General features: G+C 39.1%; 1 protein-coding gene across 1 annotated transcript in view; it reads left to right on the top strand.

Annotated features, from left to right (window-relative positions):
• Positions 1 to 15,424, top strand: part of SLC25A13 (solute carrier family 25 member 13) — a 77,926-nt gene that overhangs the window by 14,295 nt on the left and 48,207 nt on the right. The window contains exon 4 of the mRNA XM_059818384.1: positions 12,293 to 12,432. Within this exon, the coding sequence (XP_059674367.1) occupies positions 12,293 to 12,432 (140 nt within the window). The remainder of the gene's footprint in view (positions 1 to 12,292; positions 12,433 to 15,424) is intronic.

Below are 15,424 nucleotides of genomic sequence, written 5' to 3'. Positions count from 1 at the left end.
GATTTTAATTCTGATTTGTTTTAAAGTAGAATTTCCCACCAGAAAGAAATTCTTGCTCTCGTACTTAATGAAATGTAGCTGTGGTATAGTGTGTGTTTTCCTATTTTGGGGTTTTTTTGAAAGGTCCTCTAATTCAACCTGAAGCCATTTCAAAGCGGATGCTGTGCTGTGCTGCTTTGAGAATCATGAGTATGCTGTAAAACAAGTCAGTCCTTTAATTTTAAAAAAAAAATGAAAAAGCAAAACAAACCCCCCCAAACCCAGCAAAAATGCGAAAGGCATGGGGAACCCAAATCCCAAATTGTTGCTTGTTTAGCATAACAGCTGCAGAATCGAGCAATGTACTCTGCTTTTGTCTCAAAACAAAACTTTATTTACATATAGAGAGCAGCTATTGTGGGTCTTTGCTTTTGTTATTAATTTATCAGTACAATTCTTAGATAAACACATTAATTAAGGATACATCTTAATAAGGATTCCTGTTTGCTTATCTGATGCTTGAATTGCCTGAATACTTGTTTGTAAACCTCTAAACGCACATAGCTCTTAACAGAGGTTTAAATAGCTAGACAGCTATTGGGATGAGCTTCAGAGTTTTTCCTCTTGTGATACTGCTCCGATACTTTTTCAATATGCAAAGAATTGTTACAGGAGTCTCACAATTGCTTTACTGACCAAAGGATTAGGTTCAGACTGTGTGAGCTAGCTCTTGCTTTTGTTACAAAGGTTTATTTATTTTATGCTTTGCCCTGTAATTGCTTGTTATGACTTGATTCTTCCTATGGGATATGTAATTGTTTTTTTTTCCTGCACAACACCTAGCTTAGTGATGCCCAGCCTGGTACACTCAATACCATGTAAAGCAAGAAAAAGCTAAATCTGAACTACCAAAATAAATTGCTGAGGCTGTAAGCTTTGATTGCTTGATAAATTGCAATATTCAGTATTTCTCAGGGAAATTTCCATTGCTGGTTCAAATTGATTAGAAACCATTTGTAGCTAGTGATGTGTTAGCTTACACCTACACAGTGAAACATTTGTTGGTTTATAAATGACAGTTGCCTAGATATGATGATCCCAACAGCAATATTACAAATGTAAAATTTCTTTAGTCTCTGATATTTTTTGTTGTTTGTACTGGATTTTGCAGAAATAATGGCCAGTTTTAATTAAAAGAGGATGTAGGGTAGACTTGTTAATATATTTATTTTCTTCAAAGCAGTTTTTAAAATCTTCTTGATACTATTTTCAGAGAATTTCATTTCTAGACATATGTCAACTTGGCAAGTTTTTCTTGTTTTGTTTTTTCTTTTAACTAAAATGTTATGTAACCAGGCAGATTTCATGAAGGCATCTTAAATAAAACAAAGCCTGTTTAGTCACAAAGTAAATCTGTCATTTTAACTATTAGGAGAAGCTCCATCCTTTTATACAGTTGTGTTCCATTTGGTCTAGAAAATACAATTGAGTTTCCTAACTCATCCAGAACTGAAGTTTGGTGTTTCGGTTTGTTCCTTATTGTTGGTTTTGTTTTGTCTTTTTTTTTTTTTTTTTTAAAAAGCTATGTTGCTTACTGACAAACATCAGGCTGAAGACTGAGCATCTTTCTTGTTCATTACCAAAACCCAAGGAATGGTCATAGAATCATCAGACAGTTTAGGTTGGAAGAGACTATGGCAGCCGTCTGGTTCAAACCCTTGCAGGACCATCAAGACCAGGTTGCTCTGGGGGCTACATCCAATCAAGGTTTTAAATATCCCTGAGGATGGAGACTCTGCAGCTTCTATGAGCAAGCGTCTTCCAGTGTTGGACCACTGTTACAATGAAAAATAATTTCTGATGCCTGGTTGGGATTGCCCATGTTCCAGCTTGCATCCATTGCCTCTTGTCCTTCCACTGTGCATCTCCGTCTTCCCTTCACCCTCCCGTTGGGTCATTGTAGACAGCAATGAGGTCCTCCTTTAGCCCACCCTTCTCCAGGCTGAGCAAACCTCATACCATCAGCCTCTCCATGCATGTCACGTGCATCAACCCCCCACTATCTTCTATGGAGAAAATAAAAGTGGTATTTTATTTTAGTTAGCCAGGTTATGCTGGTGGAAGTGATCTGTTTTTTTTAATCTTCTTCTTCAGGGCAAAAGGGGTAAATTTAGCTTTTATGCCCTCATGGGGCCTAGTGCTTTTGAAACCTGAGATCTTTGGGCTCTGGCCGTTTGTTCCTTACTTCTAAGGAGGCCAGGAACGGTAAAAAAGAAACGTAAGGCTGTTGCCAGTAAACTGAAATTATGGATATCCACAGCTCAAGTAGAGATATTTTTAAGGAATTGCATCTTGGAAAAATGTTGAAAACTTTTTCTGTAAGCCAATTATGTAACATTCTGTGTATAAATTCTTGTTATTTCCCCTTATATCTAAGGAGAAGAAGCAGTCAAGCTTGGATCCAGACTCATAACTGCTGAAAGTGATGGTACTCTTGGAAAGAGCCTGCTTTTTGGGGTATTTGCAATGTTTAGCAGAGGTAACAGATGTGCTTAGGTATTTCCATCAAAAATCAGGGCCAAGCTGAATTGGACAGCGTATAGATATGTCATGAGGAAGTGAATTCATAGTTTTTAGAAGTGACAAGAGCACAAACAACCAGAGCAGGGGGAAGGTAAGAGGATTTAAAAGTGAGAACATTTTCAGTGAGGGGTGAAACTTGAAGCTTAGCATAGATCTTTTGATTGGGAAAAATCATGAAGGCACAAGTATGGTAATATTTTCATTAACGTAAAATTAACCTGTAAGACTGCTCAGTCCTTCTTGAAAAGTTTGGATAGGGCAGTGAAGTTGTAACCAAATGAATTTTGTTCAGTAGTTAGTGTTTCTCTCCTAAAAGGGAATGCATGTTGAACTTTTTGTTAGGATTCGCACTGGACTTTATGGTTTGCTGGGGGCTTTTGGGGGATTTTTTTGGTTGTTGTCATCTTTAAAGTCTACTTACAACATCTGAAAAACATCTAGTTAGCAATACTGGTCTTAATGTCACCTCTGTGAACAACAGGTGCTATACAGCCTTTTTTGCTTCTTCCAGCCACAAAATGGATGTGGTTCACATCTGAACAGAAGCAGCCACTTCTAGTGATGAGACTCCAGCCTCCTGCTTCTCTGCCCTGCTGTGACTGCGTCTCAGGGTGCTGGCACTCCATTGGGGCTGTTGCAGTACAGTCTCTTTTCTGCCTGGAGATGTGCTGAGTCAACCAATTCATTTTATGAGGGCAGCCCAACAAATATCATAAGCTTTTGCTTTCCATTGATGTGCTCCAGATGTTAGTATATTACCTGGAGGTGAAAAACTATTGTGAAGGCATCCATTTTTTGATTTATGTGGAGCTTTATTGTACTTTTTTAAATGATCAGTTCTTACTACAAAAAGAACCACCCTGATTCTTGGAACTTTTAAAATGACTTATGAGTGACGTTTTCTGAACAACTGAATGTAGATGCACACCAATATTGGATTGGCATGCATGTGTTGTATGGTATCTTATCAGACATCAGAAGAACTGCTCAGAAGCTGTTCCAGTTCAGTGGGTCAAAAATCCACTTTTTATGAAAGGATAACTGTAGATTTGCACGATTGACTATAATGGCTCCAATTTTTAAAGATAGAGGTAACAGAGAGCACTTCCAGTTGGTGGGATAATTCAAGAATACTACATGCTCAGATGGCTAAAATATTGTGCTTTCTGCTGCTACTTCATGCTACTTAAAAAGAAAAAAATAGGTGTGGAAAAGGTGGGAGAATGCCAATTTGAGAGTAAATTTCAACTATATGAGGTCACTGTTTGGTTAACAGTAAGCTGAGGGTTAGCCATCTTTCATACAACTGTATATCCTGTTGGAAAAAAAAAGCCTAACTTGATTACTAGGCAGCATTTGGGGACAAACCAGAAGCTTCCATACCAGAATATCTTTAAACTGTGGCAGCAGCAGTATACCACTTTAAGCTTGATTTTTATTTTACTTTTTTCCCGGTCCCCTTTTCAAATTGTCCTGGAATTACAGATTAGAAGGTAAAAACTTCAGCAGGCCGTAAAATCTAGGAAAGTGTTTTATTATTACAAATTTTAATATGAAATTTCAGATAGCAAAATACACGTACTTTTGCAGTGTGTGTAATTTAGTTTTCTAAATTGGAAAATCTGCTGTTACCTAGCAGTTAATGACTATTTTTTTCCAACATTTGGAATGCAGGACCTGATTTGATAAGCTGATAAAAGAAAACAAAACTGAGAACATGTTGGAAGTGCTCAGAGTGAAAATTACAGTTTAGGTAGGTTTGGGGGTAGATAGTTAGACATTTTAATTGAACTAAAATAGTTTTATACTAATATGGTACTGTTGTGGGAGTACATTTTGTGGTGCATTTGAAATTGAAGTATTTAAGTGGGGGAAAATGTATGTTAATGCTTTGCAAGAAAGTGATTTTTTTTTTTTTATACCAGCTATCTAAGCAAAATAGCTGTTAAAGAAATAGATCTCTCAAGTCTGTATTGGAGAGTAAAGTGTAAAGTTTAGGATAATTTCTTCGAGCCAGGAGTTTGCTTTTATCGCTTTGGTTGGTATATTAAACTGCTGTAGGAAACAATCATGTGAAGTCTGAAGTAAATATGTATTCCTGGACAACTACAGTGAAGTCAGCCCCTGCCAGTGTAAAGAAAGGTGTTGAGTCAGTCTGGATTCTGAAAGTCCTGTGTTTTTAAAATCTCCATGATAGGGATAACAGAAATGAGTCCAGATGATGATTTCAGTTACCCGCATGGAAATGGGGGCATTGAATTTGATATGACAACTTTGGTTACACACAAGCAATACTGGCTTATGTTAAGCAGCCGAAACCCCTATTTGTCCATTACAATTCAGCACTAGTCCACAGCTGGACTAACTCAACATGGCTAAATTGGTTAATATTACCGTTTTTATTATTTGAGTTTAGTTTTGTCTTTGGGGATTTTCTCTGAATTTGGAGTAACTAGTCCTATAAAAAATAAGCTACCACTTACATATGTGTGCACACACAGAGAATTATCAGAAGAAGTGAATTCAGGGTTTTTTAGGTGTTTTTATGCAAGTGTATATGTGCAGCCACATTTTTCAGGTGCAGGTGAAACTGATCTTAGTCTAAATGGATCGGGTGCACTAATGGAGGGTTTTGCACTCTTTTGAATGAATCTGTTTTAAAACAGTAGCACTACCACATGATAGAGTGCAGATAAATTGCACTGACCTGAGCTGCTATCTTTTTTCAAATCACCCCGCCCCCCTTCTTTAGTCGTGTAATACAATCCCATTATCTTCAAATTATGTGCTCCATTTCTGCTGTGCCATCTTCAGTTTGAGTGTTCTACCAGATACCTTCACGGTAATATTTTAAGAAGGAAAGAACCTAATTTAATTTTTTTTTTTAATTCAGAATTGCAGAATAGACTGTGGTCCATGTTTTGCAAGGAAGTAAGAGGCAGTGAAAATAGAGCATTAGTATATTATTTCAGGGCTTCTAACCTGTGGAAGAAGGTGGCTGTGACAGCCCTTCCTGCTCTTACTGTTTTGTTGATGGAAGTTGAAGGGTTGAGTACCTTTCCTTTACAATCCTTAGTAATCAAGCTATTCCAATGTGTTATCTAATTTACAGCATGGCCACTATAAAACTATTTCAATCCATTTCCTTGACAAAGCAGCAGGGAGATGAAGAAGTTGATTGTAGCGCTTGTACTTCCAGATTGTTGTACCTCTTATGGGTGAATGGGAATAAATGGACAACCCAGCCAAGTACTTGGATTACTCATCATTCCACATCTTAGCTGAGCAGATGTGTTGTGGACATACACTTTCCAAAATAAAAAGTTACCATTATAGAACAGTCCTAGCGCCAGGCCGTTGAAGGATGGAAATAAACTCTTAACTAGCTGTGTATTTGAAGTTCACAACACTAAATAAAACTGCAACAAAACAAAAACCCAGACAAAAAAAGCCAACCCAAACCTTGCATAAACCTGGACAATTCCAGTAAAACAAGATAATACAAAATATTACTACTTGAGTATTTTTGACATGTCTGTATCCACGTCTCTGTACACATGTGCTTTTGTACAAATTTATTGTACTTTTTCTGTGGCCAGGAGCAGCAAGGGCTGGTGGCTTTGCTAGGCAGGTGAGCGGGCAGCTGAGTGAGGGTGCCAAGAGGCCGGGGCATGGGCAGAGACCACCCAGCAAGGGGTGCAGTCCCGTGCTGCCCAAGCAAGGACAGCAGAGCAGGTCTGGTGACAGTGACCAGGGTCAGCCGAGAGTCCAGCGAATGCCAGACAGGTCCACAGGGACGAGGAAGGTCCAGGGTCAGCCTGGCTCAGGCAGGGAGGACCAAGGACGTGAGAGGACGCTTCTCCCAGCTCTTTCTCCCGCAGCTCGTTGCACAGACCCTGATCCACATGCTCATGGGTGGGGCATGGGGAAGAGGTTGCAGAACCTGGTGGTGCACTCACGTTCATGAAGATTATGGAAAAATGTAGAGTTGTTTCAAATGGTCAATAAGGCTTGTGGAAATCATTGTGTTCTCATCTCCACAGAACTTTACTCAGGTCTTGCTTAGCAGTTGGCAAGGTGCTGGGGTTTCCTAGTCACAACAGTGTAGAATTTATTTTAAATGACTTCGAAAAAAATGCACTTTTTATTACCGCCATTTAAAGGAAACTGTTTCTAAATGCATGAACAGAAGTGCTTAACCATTAACAAAACATGATTTTATAACAGTATCACCTTTTGTCTGAGCAGAATGACAGGGATTTGCATATTCAGGTTTAAAAAACCTTATCTCTTTATACTAAAACAACTATTCCACACTCTTTGCATTAATTTTGCTTCGTTTAATCCAAGTTGTAGCTGTAATACTCATATGTTCTTCTTCAGGGCCTTAAGTATGTTGAATATAGAAGCAGTTACTGCCAGAAGGGTTTGAAATGGTTATTGGTGCATGTGGAACTCTTGTTAACTTACGTAGTTAATGTCTTTTCAAATTTGTTGTTTGTTTTCCTCTTTGCAAAAGGTAGCCTGTGTTCTTTATGGAAGTTGCTATTACTGTTCTCATCAGGGTAAATCTGGTTTTTCATCAAGGCCCAAGGTTTTGGTACATATTTTCTACACCATGCACAAATAGCTTAAATGTGTAAAGGTATAACATACATCATATATAAAATGTGTATAGCCTATAACTTACATAAAATAAAGCCAATTGTGACAGCTTTTCTGCAGAAATGTTGCAGCTATTTTGTAAGGGGAGTGGGATTTTTGTAGATGATCATGAAAGTTTTTCTACCTGTGCATTGAGATAGTATTAACAGGACTAAATGATGACACTGCATGAAACGTTTAGGTACTTGTGCAAATAAATAGTTTGAAAGAATTTCAGATTTAATACATCAGCTATTTATGTGCTGTAGCTTGTAAAAATTTTAGTAGCTTGTTCTGTCAAGTGACTAGACGGCACGTGCAACTAGTTCTCCCAACAAACTTGATTAATGCGTTGAAGGAGCCGAGGATTTCTGAGTTCTTTTCTTAAATGTAAAATATAGTGGGAGAATGACTTTCAGTTTGCTCCTTTTAAAATTTCAAATTTCCAAATAGATGATTTTCATTTGGGGAATCCAGTGGTCTTTATTGTGTCGTGAGGGTCTGTAGTTATTCCAAAGCACTCTTTATTTCTAGTTATAATTCCTAATCACAGTATGGAAATGTGAATGCAATATACTTGTTTGTACAGTAAGCATTTAAGCAGAGACATCAGTACACTGGAGAGAAGAAAGTCCCCAGGACTCAAAGAACAAAAAACCCCCACTGTAAACCAGCAGGGAAAATAGAACATCTTTTTTGTACAGTGATCAGAAACCAGTGACAAGGTATCTATTCTTTAATTAGAGGCAGCACAGGGAAAAACAATTATTTATAGAACTTTGCAGTTTGTTTTAAAATTGAGTTTCAAAGTTCAGGTTTTTTAAAGATTGATACAAATGACAGTGTGGGTTTCTAAAAAGGAATATTTTAAAATCTGCTCCTTCAACCTGTTGTTCATTTTGCTTTCCAATAGCTCTGGTTCAAACAATGCAATCACAGAAATGATTGTATCTTTTGCTAACTTTTAGATCTTGTGATCTTACAGCTCCAGACAGTGGAGCATTGACATTTTGTCTTTTTAAAACTAAACCAAATAAGGTGTTTTAATATGGATTTAAATGCTACAGTTTATCAGATATTTTGATTAAACATCGGTTTAGGATCAAACCACAGTTGCCCAGAGAGGTTGTGGAATCTCCATCATTAGAGATACTCAAACCTCAGCTGGACATGAACCTGAGCAACCTGAACTGGTTGGGCCTGCTTTGACAGGAGGTTGTACCAGGTGACATCCAGATGTCCTTTCCATCACAAATTATTCTGTGACTCTGTGAAACAGGTTCCTTTAAAAAAAGGTCTAAACAAACAAAATAACACCTGACTAGTGAAGGACATTGCTGCTCTTTACTATGTTTAGTTCCGCAATTTATGGATAGCCCTGGAACTTCAGCTGCAGGTTTAAGGTGAAACTACATTTTAAAATTGTCAATTTTTTATTTTAATACTGGACTTAGATGATTAGGAGATAATACTGTTAGAACTGAGCAGTAACTAGGTGTGAGTTCTAATATGTAATTGGATACATTTTGGTGGTTAAATCACAGCCTAAAACACTTAATATTTGTTCATGGATCATGAATGGTCTTTAATGTCTGTATTGGGTAATTTGACTACAGGCAAGACTTGAGTCAGTGACATTGTTGTAGATGAAAGGGTGATGAGACTAGCAAGAAAAGAGGAAAAACACTGTCCATAGAGCGTGTATAGGAGTTTGTGAACCATAAATAGTTGCGAAAAAGGAGTTACAGGGTATGTGTAAAAAGGCAGTGGCAAACAGGATACCATGTCTCATGCCATCAAGGAATCAGTAGAAGCACAGTAGGCAATCTTCCAGTCAGCTACCTGCACTGTATAGTCCAACATGCACTCTGTAGTTGCCTAAGACATACTGACATCAATATACAGTATGATTTTTAAAAGATCAAGTAGTGTAGGGAGTTCTCTTACTATTGTACTAAATACCTACACTAATGCAGTAGTCTGTATTTTCCAAGTCATAGCAAAAATTCAGTGTACATCTCCTGCTTGGACTGTTCGGAAGGATATTTGTATTTACATGAACTTCTGAGGCATGAGTGTAGCCTTTAATCTCTAAAATAGACAAGGGAATGCAAATGCCATGGATATATACCTTACTGTATTCCTAGCTGGCTTCATGAGGTTTTAAGTTCCATTGCTGTGAGTTCCTTTGCCATTTGTAATGTCAATAATTAAACATTGTATTTAGTTTGAAATTACCATTCTTTGCACTTCTTGATGTTTGATTTTCTTGAGCTGGAATTTTTCTTTTGGGCCACAACTAAGGAGGGTTTACAAGGCACAGAGTTGGGGGAGCAAGATGCATTGTTCCTTCAAGATAGCTAATGTGTGATAACTAATTAAAATAAAATTACAGTGGCATAATCAGAGGACACTCTGTAACTTTCATATGTTAACAAGTTGAAGTAAAGATTGTGAGGAGCCTGGACCCATTAAAAGGAATTTGAGACTGCTTTTATACTAGCTAAGATTTTCCTATCTCTTGCCTCGCATCAAGTAAGAAAGCACCTTTTTTCTCTGACAAAGACAGATCTGTAGTCCAACCAAACATACCTTTTGGTAAACAGTGACTTGTTCCTAATCTCATCCAAACGGTATCAGTGTCTTGCTCTGGGGAAATTCAGGAGATGGGATAGGAGAGAAAGAGGAAGCAGATAAGCACCTGACTTTTGTGCAAGAGACAGGTACCGGCGCTGTTCTGGGAATATCTTCATTCCTCTGGAAGAGCAGAGCGGTCGCTACCAGGAAGAGTCAGCCTTCATTTCCTCTTGTTTGCGGACAACACAGTCTGACTTCTTCATGGCAGTTCCCTTCTTTGAGGGGTGGGGAAGGAAGTCTGGCAGAAAGGAGGAACTTTGTAGAGGTGATCTCCAATGACATGCGGCTAGGTGCCTCGAGCTGTGTCAGTAGGAAGCATCCTAAAGAAAAGACAGTCAGTAGAGGGACAGGACCTCACCCTGAACCGATTGGCTTTCCTTCCTGTTGCCCTGAAAGCAGAATTTTGCTCCTGGAGAATGCTGGTGGACAAGATCCAAGCTGGCTGTGATGGAGCTTGAAGACATGAATGAACAATGCTGTCCTGGGGGCACTGTCTGATGTTGCTTGGAGAAAATTCTCATAGGACATTAGGGCTTGAAGTTCTGAATTTTAAGAATTTGAGGTTAACTGGGGTCAGCCTTTCTGTTCATAAGTTAAGTCCAACTTGTTCTTTCACCACTGATTCCCTGGGATTGGTGGGTGGTATGTTTTTAAAGATGAAACTACTGACTGTTGAGGGATGGGAAGAGGTTCACAGTGTCATCACTGCTCTCCCCATGAATCCCAGAATATGAACAGCCCTGATGCTTTAGAACAAGCTGTTCTTCTGGGTACCACCAACTGCAGTGCTTTTTTTTTTTTTTCCCTGTGCAGCAGGACACCTGTCCCTTTCACCTCCTTGGGACCATTTTTTCCTATGTCTTTATCCTTCATTCATTTAGGCACTTCCGGACATCTTCCTGGCTCTCAGCCATCCCACCCCACTCTCACTTTTTGATGCTTCCTTGCCTGAAAGTGGGAATTTCACCCTGGCTGGGTTTCCCCAGGTCAGCAGAGCCATTGTGCCTGGCTGGCATGGCTGAACCAGAAGCCAGAACTCAACTGGCGCAGGAGATGGGACCTCATGGCTCCAAGGAGTTGGCTTCCATCTTTCCGCGTAGCGCTGGGGTGAGCTGGAAGGCGGCTCCCAGCAGTGCCCTGGTAGGCAGAGGCTGGCTCCAGCGAGGTGGCTCCCAACTTGTTCTGCACACAGGCAGGCACAAAGCTGTGCTGATGTCCTTGCCCCCAGGCACCAGCCATGCTCGGGAACTGGCTTCCAGCTCTGCTGCTCGCAGAGACAGACAGGAGTTCTGGATTTGGGCTCCTGGTCTTTCTTCCACAAAGCGTGAAGGGAGCAGGAGACCAGCTCCCTACCTGTGGGTAGGGAGTGTCTCCTGGGAACCAGCTCTCCCTGCCCGCAGGAACTAGCAGGAGACAAGAACTGACTTTTGGCTGGTGTTGCTGGAGGAGTGGTACGGCAATTAGGAAGGTACACAGCAGTTGGGAACCTCTGGCCTTGAGCTTGTCTTTGGAAGATATCTTTGCCCTGTATTTTTGGCTGAGACAGACTATCACATTGAAGTGGGCGGTGTCGTGTGAGACAAGTACTTCCTCAGATCTTGTTGCTGTTTCCATTAGTTAAAATATGTACAGTCTAGTTCCAGCAATATATGGGCCTTATTACTGATTGTACAACTTGGTGTGTTTCAAATAGTTGTTTCTTCACCAAAAATGCCATGTATTACCAAAAAGTCTACCAAGCCCGTAATAAACCATTGCCCTGTTAAGACTACTGAACTGAACTAAAGTGTTAAGCTTGCGTTTAGGTGTGATCAGACAAACTTGTCGTGCTGCCCCCCTCCTTGTAGCAGAGGTCTAGGGTTAAAGTCTGCTTAGTGCTGGAGGGGGTGATAGGTTTGTGTTCCTGCCTTCCATGTCCCCCCATATGCCCTGCCCTGCATGTCACTGCTCCTGTAAGGTAACTACAGTAAAGTGGATCTTGAAATACTGGTATTTTTGTAGTTGATTTGTTTGAATGTGGAGAACTCTACAAAAGCCTGAATTGTAGTGACACAAAACTTTCATTGTTAGCAGCTTGAAAAGATTATGCTGAAAATTGGTTAGCTTTAGTCATCTTTTTATAAATTGTCTTTTAATTTTAATCTTTTCTTGCTTGACTTTGAAACTTGAAATATCTAGTTGAGTCTTTTCTAGGCAAATGCTGTGAGTATCAAACTTCACAAATAAAGAGATTATTCAGAGATTGTATTTGTGAGGGTGTTCAAAACTTTTCATTTGTTATGATTTTGGAAAACAAAAAAATCAGGTTTGCTTTACAATATGTTACTAATTTGTGTCAACAGTATTGCTTTCCTGTTAGGAAATATCCTATTTGTTTTACTTTATAGAAATATATGCTTGTATCTGTTGTTATTTTATTATTAAATGAACATTTTTCTTTTCTTCCCAGAGGATGCTAAGCAAGTTTTTGGCCAGACCACAATTCATCAGCACATTCCGTTTAACTGGAATTCAGAGTTCGTACAGCTGCATTTTGGAAAGGATAGAAAAAGACACCTAACATATGCGGAGTTCACCCAGTTTTTACTGGTGGGTCTAATACAACGCATTTTGTCAAGATTAATAAGAATGCAAGAATCAAAGTATTTTCAAACTTGCCAAATACCACTCTGGTAGGGAAGTTGCAAGATAGACTGAGTGTAGGCTTTTACAGTCGGAGTGCTGGACTTTAATAGTGTGTTGATAAATAGGATATGCTTATGGTAAAATTGCTGATTCAGGCTAGCTGGGTTTTTTTAAATTTTCTTTTGTTTTTGGCACCCGTGTGCAGAAAGTGATCTTTTCTACACTGTTGCATAGACAGAGACATGAAATAAAAAACCTAGACCTCAAAGTCTGAAAATCTCCTGTATATTTAAATCTCATGAGTCAAAGAATGCTAAATAACAGTACTGAACATTTTGGACCCAGCTGCCAGACTCGTATTAAGAAGAAGTACTGTCTGTAAACAACATGTTTATCAAATTGGTATTTAATTCAGTGCTGATATCCAATAAAGATGTTGTTTTGCTGCAAGTCCTTTCCACACACTTCTTTACTTTTGACCTTTTTTGAGTAACGAGTATCTCAGGGAAATGTGGTATATAGAGAACAAAATACAATCTTTCTTTTGCAAGGAATTCTTTGCTAGTCACGCTTTGGGGTACTTTGTTACAAAATATTGTGCTAATAAAAAAATAAACAGATGATCTGTATTTCAGCAGTACTGTTAAAAATAGTCTTTAGTAGGAAAAGTGATCCTTGAAGTGGTAAAACACGTGAGCTTCTTATTTGTATTCTTTCTGAATACTTAATGCCTGTATTAGTATTTACACTAGAGAGTTTTAAAATGGGAACCTGCTTCAAGGCTGCAAGGTTTCTTTTCTTCTTGTTTATACAAGTATGTTAGTTCACAGTAGGAGGTGGTATCATTTTGATGAGGAATAATTAAGATAATGCTATTGAGACAAATGTTTCAAATTGACTTTGTAGAACAGAGCCTAATTAACTTTGTATGAAGAGGACGTCAGGTATCATGTGATTAAATTGTATTCCCTTAGGTTTTGTATTGACTATTGTAACTTTTAAGTAGCTAAGACATAGGACAGTTTTGTGACAGAATAGTGACCCAGAACCTCTTTTGGATAAAAAAAGCAAATGTGTTACCTGATTAGGAAAAAATGTCTCTGGCCACATGTTCTGGTGTTCATGTATCCTGATTTTGGTGGATTAAAATCACAGTCTTAACAGAGTACCAGTCCTGTTTGCCTCATGCATCTATTTGTTTAGAGGTCTGAGGAAAACGTGAAGAAAAACCCAGAATGAAAAAAAGGACACGTTTTTGCCAAAAACAAAAGTGGGGGAGCGATGGGGGAGGTTAGAGCCACAGGCCTAGAAGAGCCCATAACCGCATGGCTGGGTATTTGGAAGATTTGAGTTCTTTCTTTGTGTCTTTGGGTTCTTTCATGCTTTTTCTTTGAATTAGGAAAAGCTAGAGCTGGGGCATGAGTTCTCTAACTTTGGAGATGAGTCCTAACTACTAGGCTTTCTCATCCTGTGGAGGGGTGTTCCTCTTTCCTTGTCTAAAAGGACTTTTCTTGGATGTGATCGTATTCTGGGGAGAATTGTGTTTGGTTTTGGTGTGTCTTGCCCCTGCCTTTTTTTTTTTTTTTTTAACCAGCTCTACTGCAAAAATTAATCTTAGCTAGTTGCAGTAAAAGGTTGTGTTAGAACACATCAGTGGTCCTCATGAGCCAGACATCCCTTTTGGTGATGATCCATATAGGACAGAAAGAGAGAGGAAGAGCATAAACATCGAAAATAAGGATTACGATTCCAGGTGTCCTCTAGAGAGGTGAGATGCATTCAGGAAAAGTTCTAAGGCTGCTAATAAAGATGCTCTCAGCATTGGTGCAGGCAGCAAGGACTTTCAAATAAATTAATTGTCCTAAGACTCTACTGAAGTTGTCTGGTATCAGTACAGTCTGTTAGGATGCTCAGTCAGTCACAGTAATTCGGTACATCCGTTTACCCACTTTCTAGAACTGTAAATCTTTGAAACACGTGTTTCCTTGCTGATTCTTGCCTTGCATCACTGTGTTATGGATACTGAAATTTGGGCACAGAAATGACTCTCAGCACAACTTGGAGAGTTAATGTTCACAGGTATAGAAATCTTCCTTTAAGCTCTGTAACCTTTGGTACTCAGCCTTTCCTTCTGACATTCTGCCTGTGCATGACTCAGTTTCCTTGGTCTGATGTCTAGACCTTGGACCTTAGACAGCAGGAGACCACAGTGGATACCAAATTACCGTTCTGCATTCCTGATGTGTGAATGCTCTTTACATTGCACTTAACATGGACCAGATGGTTCTGTAAGGCGCTTCAGGTACTGCTTTGTAAGTACAATGCAATTTGCAGCTTTTAATGAAACAGCCCAGCTAGATTCAAATTCATTCACGTTGGGTCCTATTATGTCACATAAAGTTGTGAGATATTCATTATCTGTCGCGCCATTTGGGCTAGTCATCATCACTTCTGGCAAAGCTGAAGGTATGTGGAAAATAACATTAGTATATTTTATCCATGCACAAGATGGATCTTGTATATTTGATCCATGCACAAGAAGAATTTATATGGGATTCTGAATACTTATATCCTGCCAGCACCTTTTTTTGTCTGCAGTAACAGAGATGCCCAAAAGTATAGCCTCCAAACTGTTTGGCTCTAATACAGTTAACGATCTATTTGCATCAACCCAGAGCTCAAGGTGTGTTGTTTTACCCTGCTTCTCATTTTGCTAGCTCAAAATTAGCTCGTGTATCTTCACTGTGTATCCATCACATCTATATCTGTTTGGGTATGGTCATGTTCCATCATCACTTAAGTGGCAAGTCTGCTTCACGAAGAGCAACATTGGCCACTTTCTCAGCATGTAAAATCTATTCCGCAGGATTAATTTTGACATATGCTTATATGTGGGCTTGGTGAATCCGTTTCCACATTGTGTGGGAATTTATTTGTGCCCAGCATATTAGTTGTT

The sequence above is a fragment of the Gavia stellata genome, chromosome 6, assembly GCF_030936135.1.
Source record: "Gavia stellata isolate bGavSte3 chromosome 6, bGavSte3.hap2, whole genome shotgun sequence".
NCBI classification, from domain to species: domain Eukaryota; kingdom Metazoa; phylum Chordata; class Aves; order Gaviiformes; family Gaviidae; genus Gavia; species Gavia stellata.
This window is presented reverse-complemented; position numbering and strand designations above follow the sequence as displayed.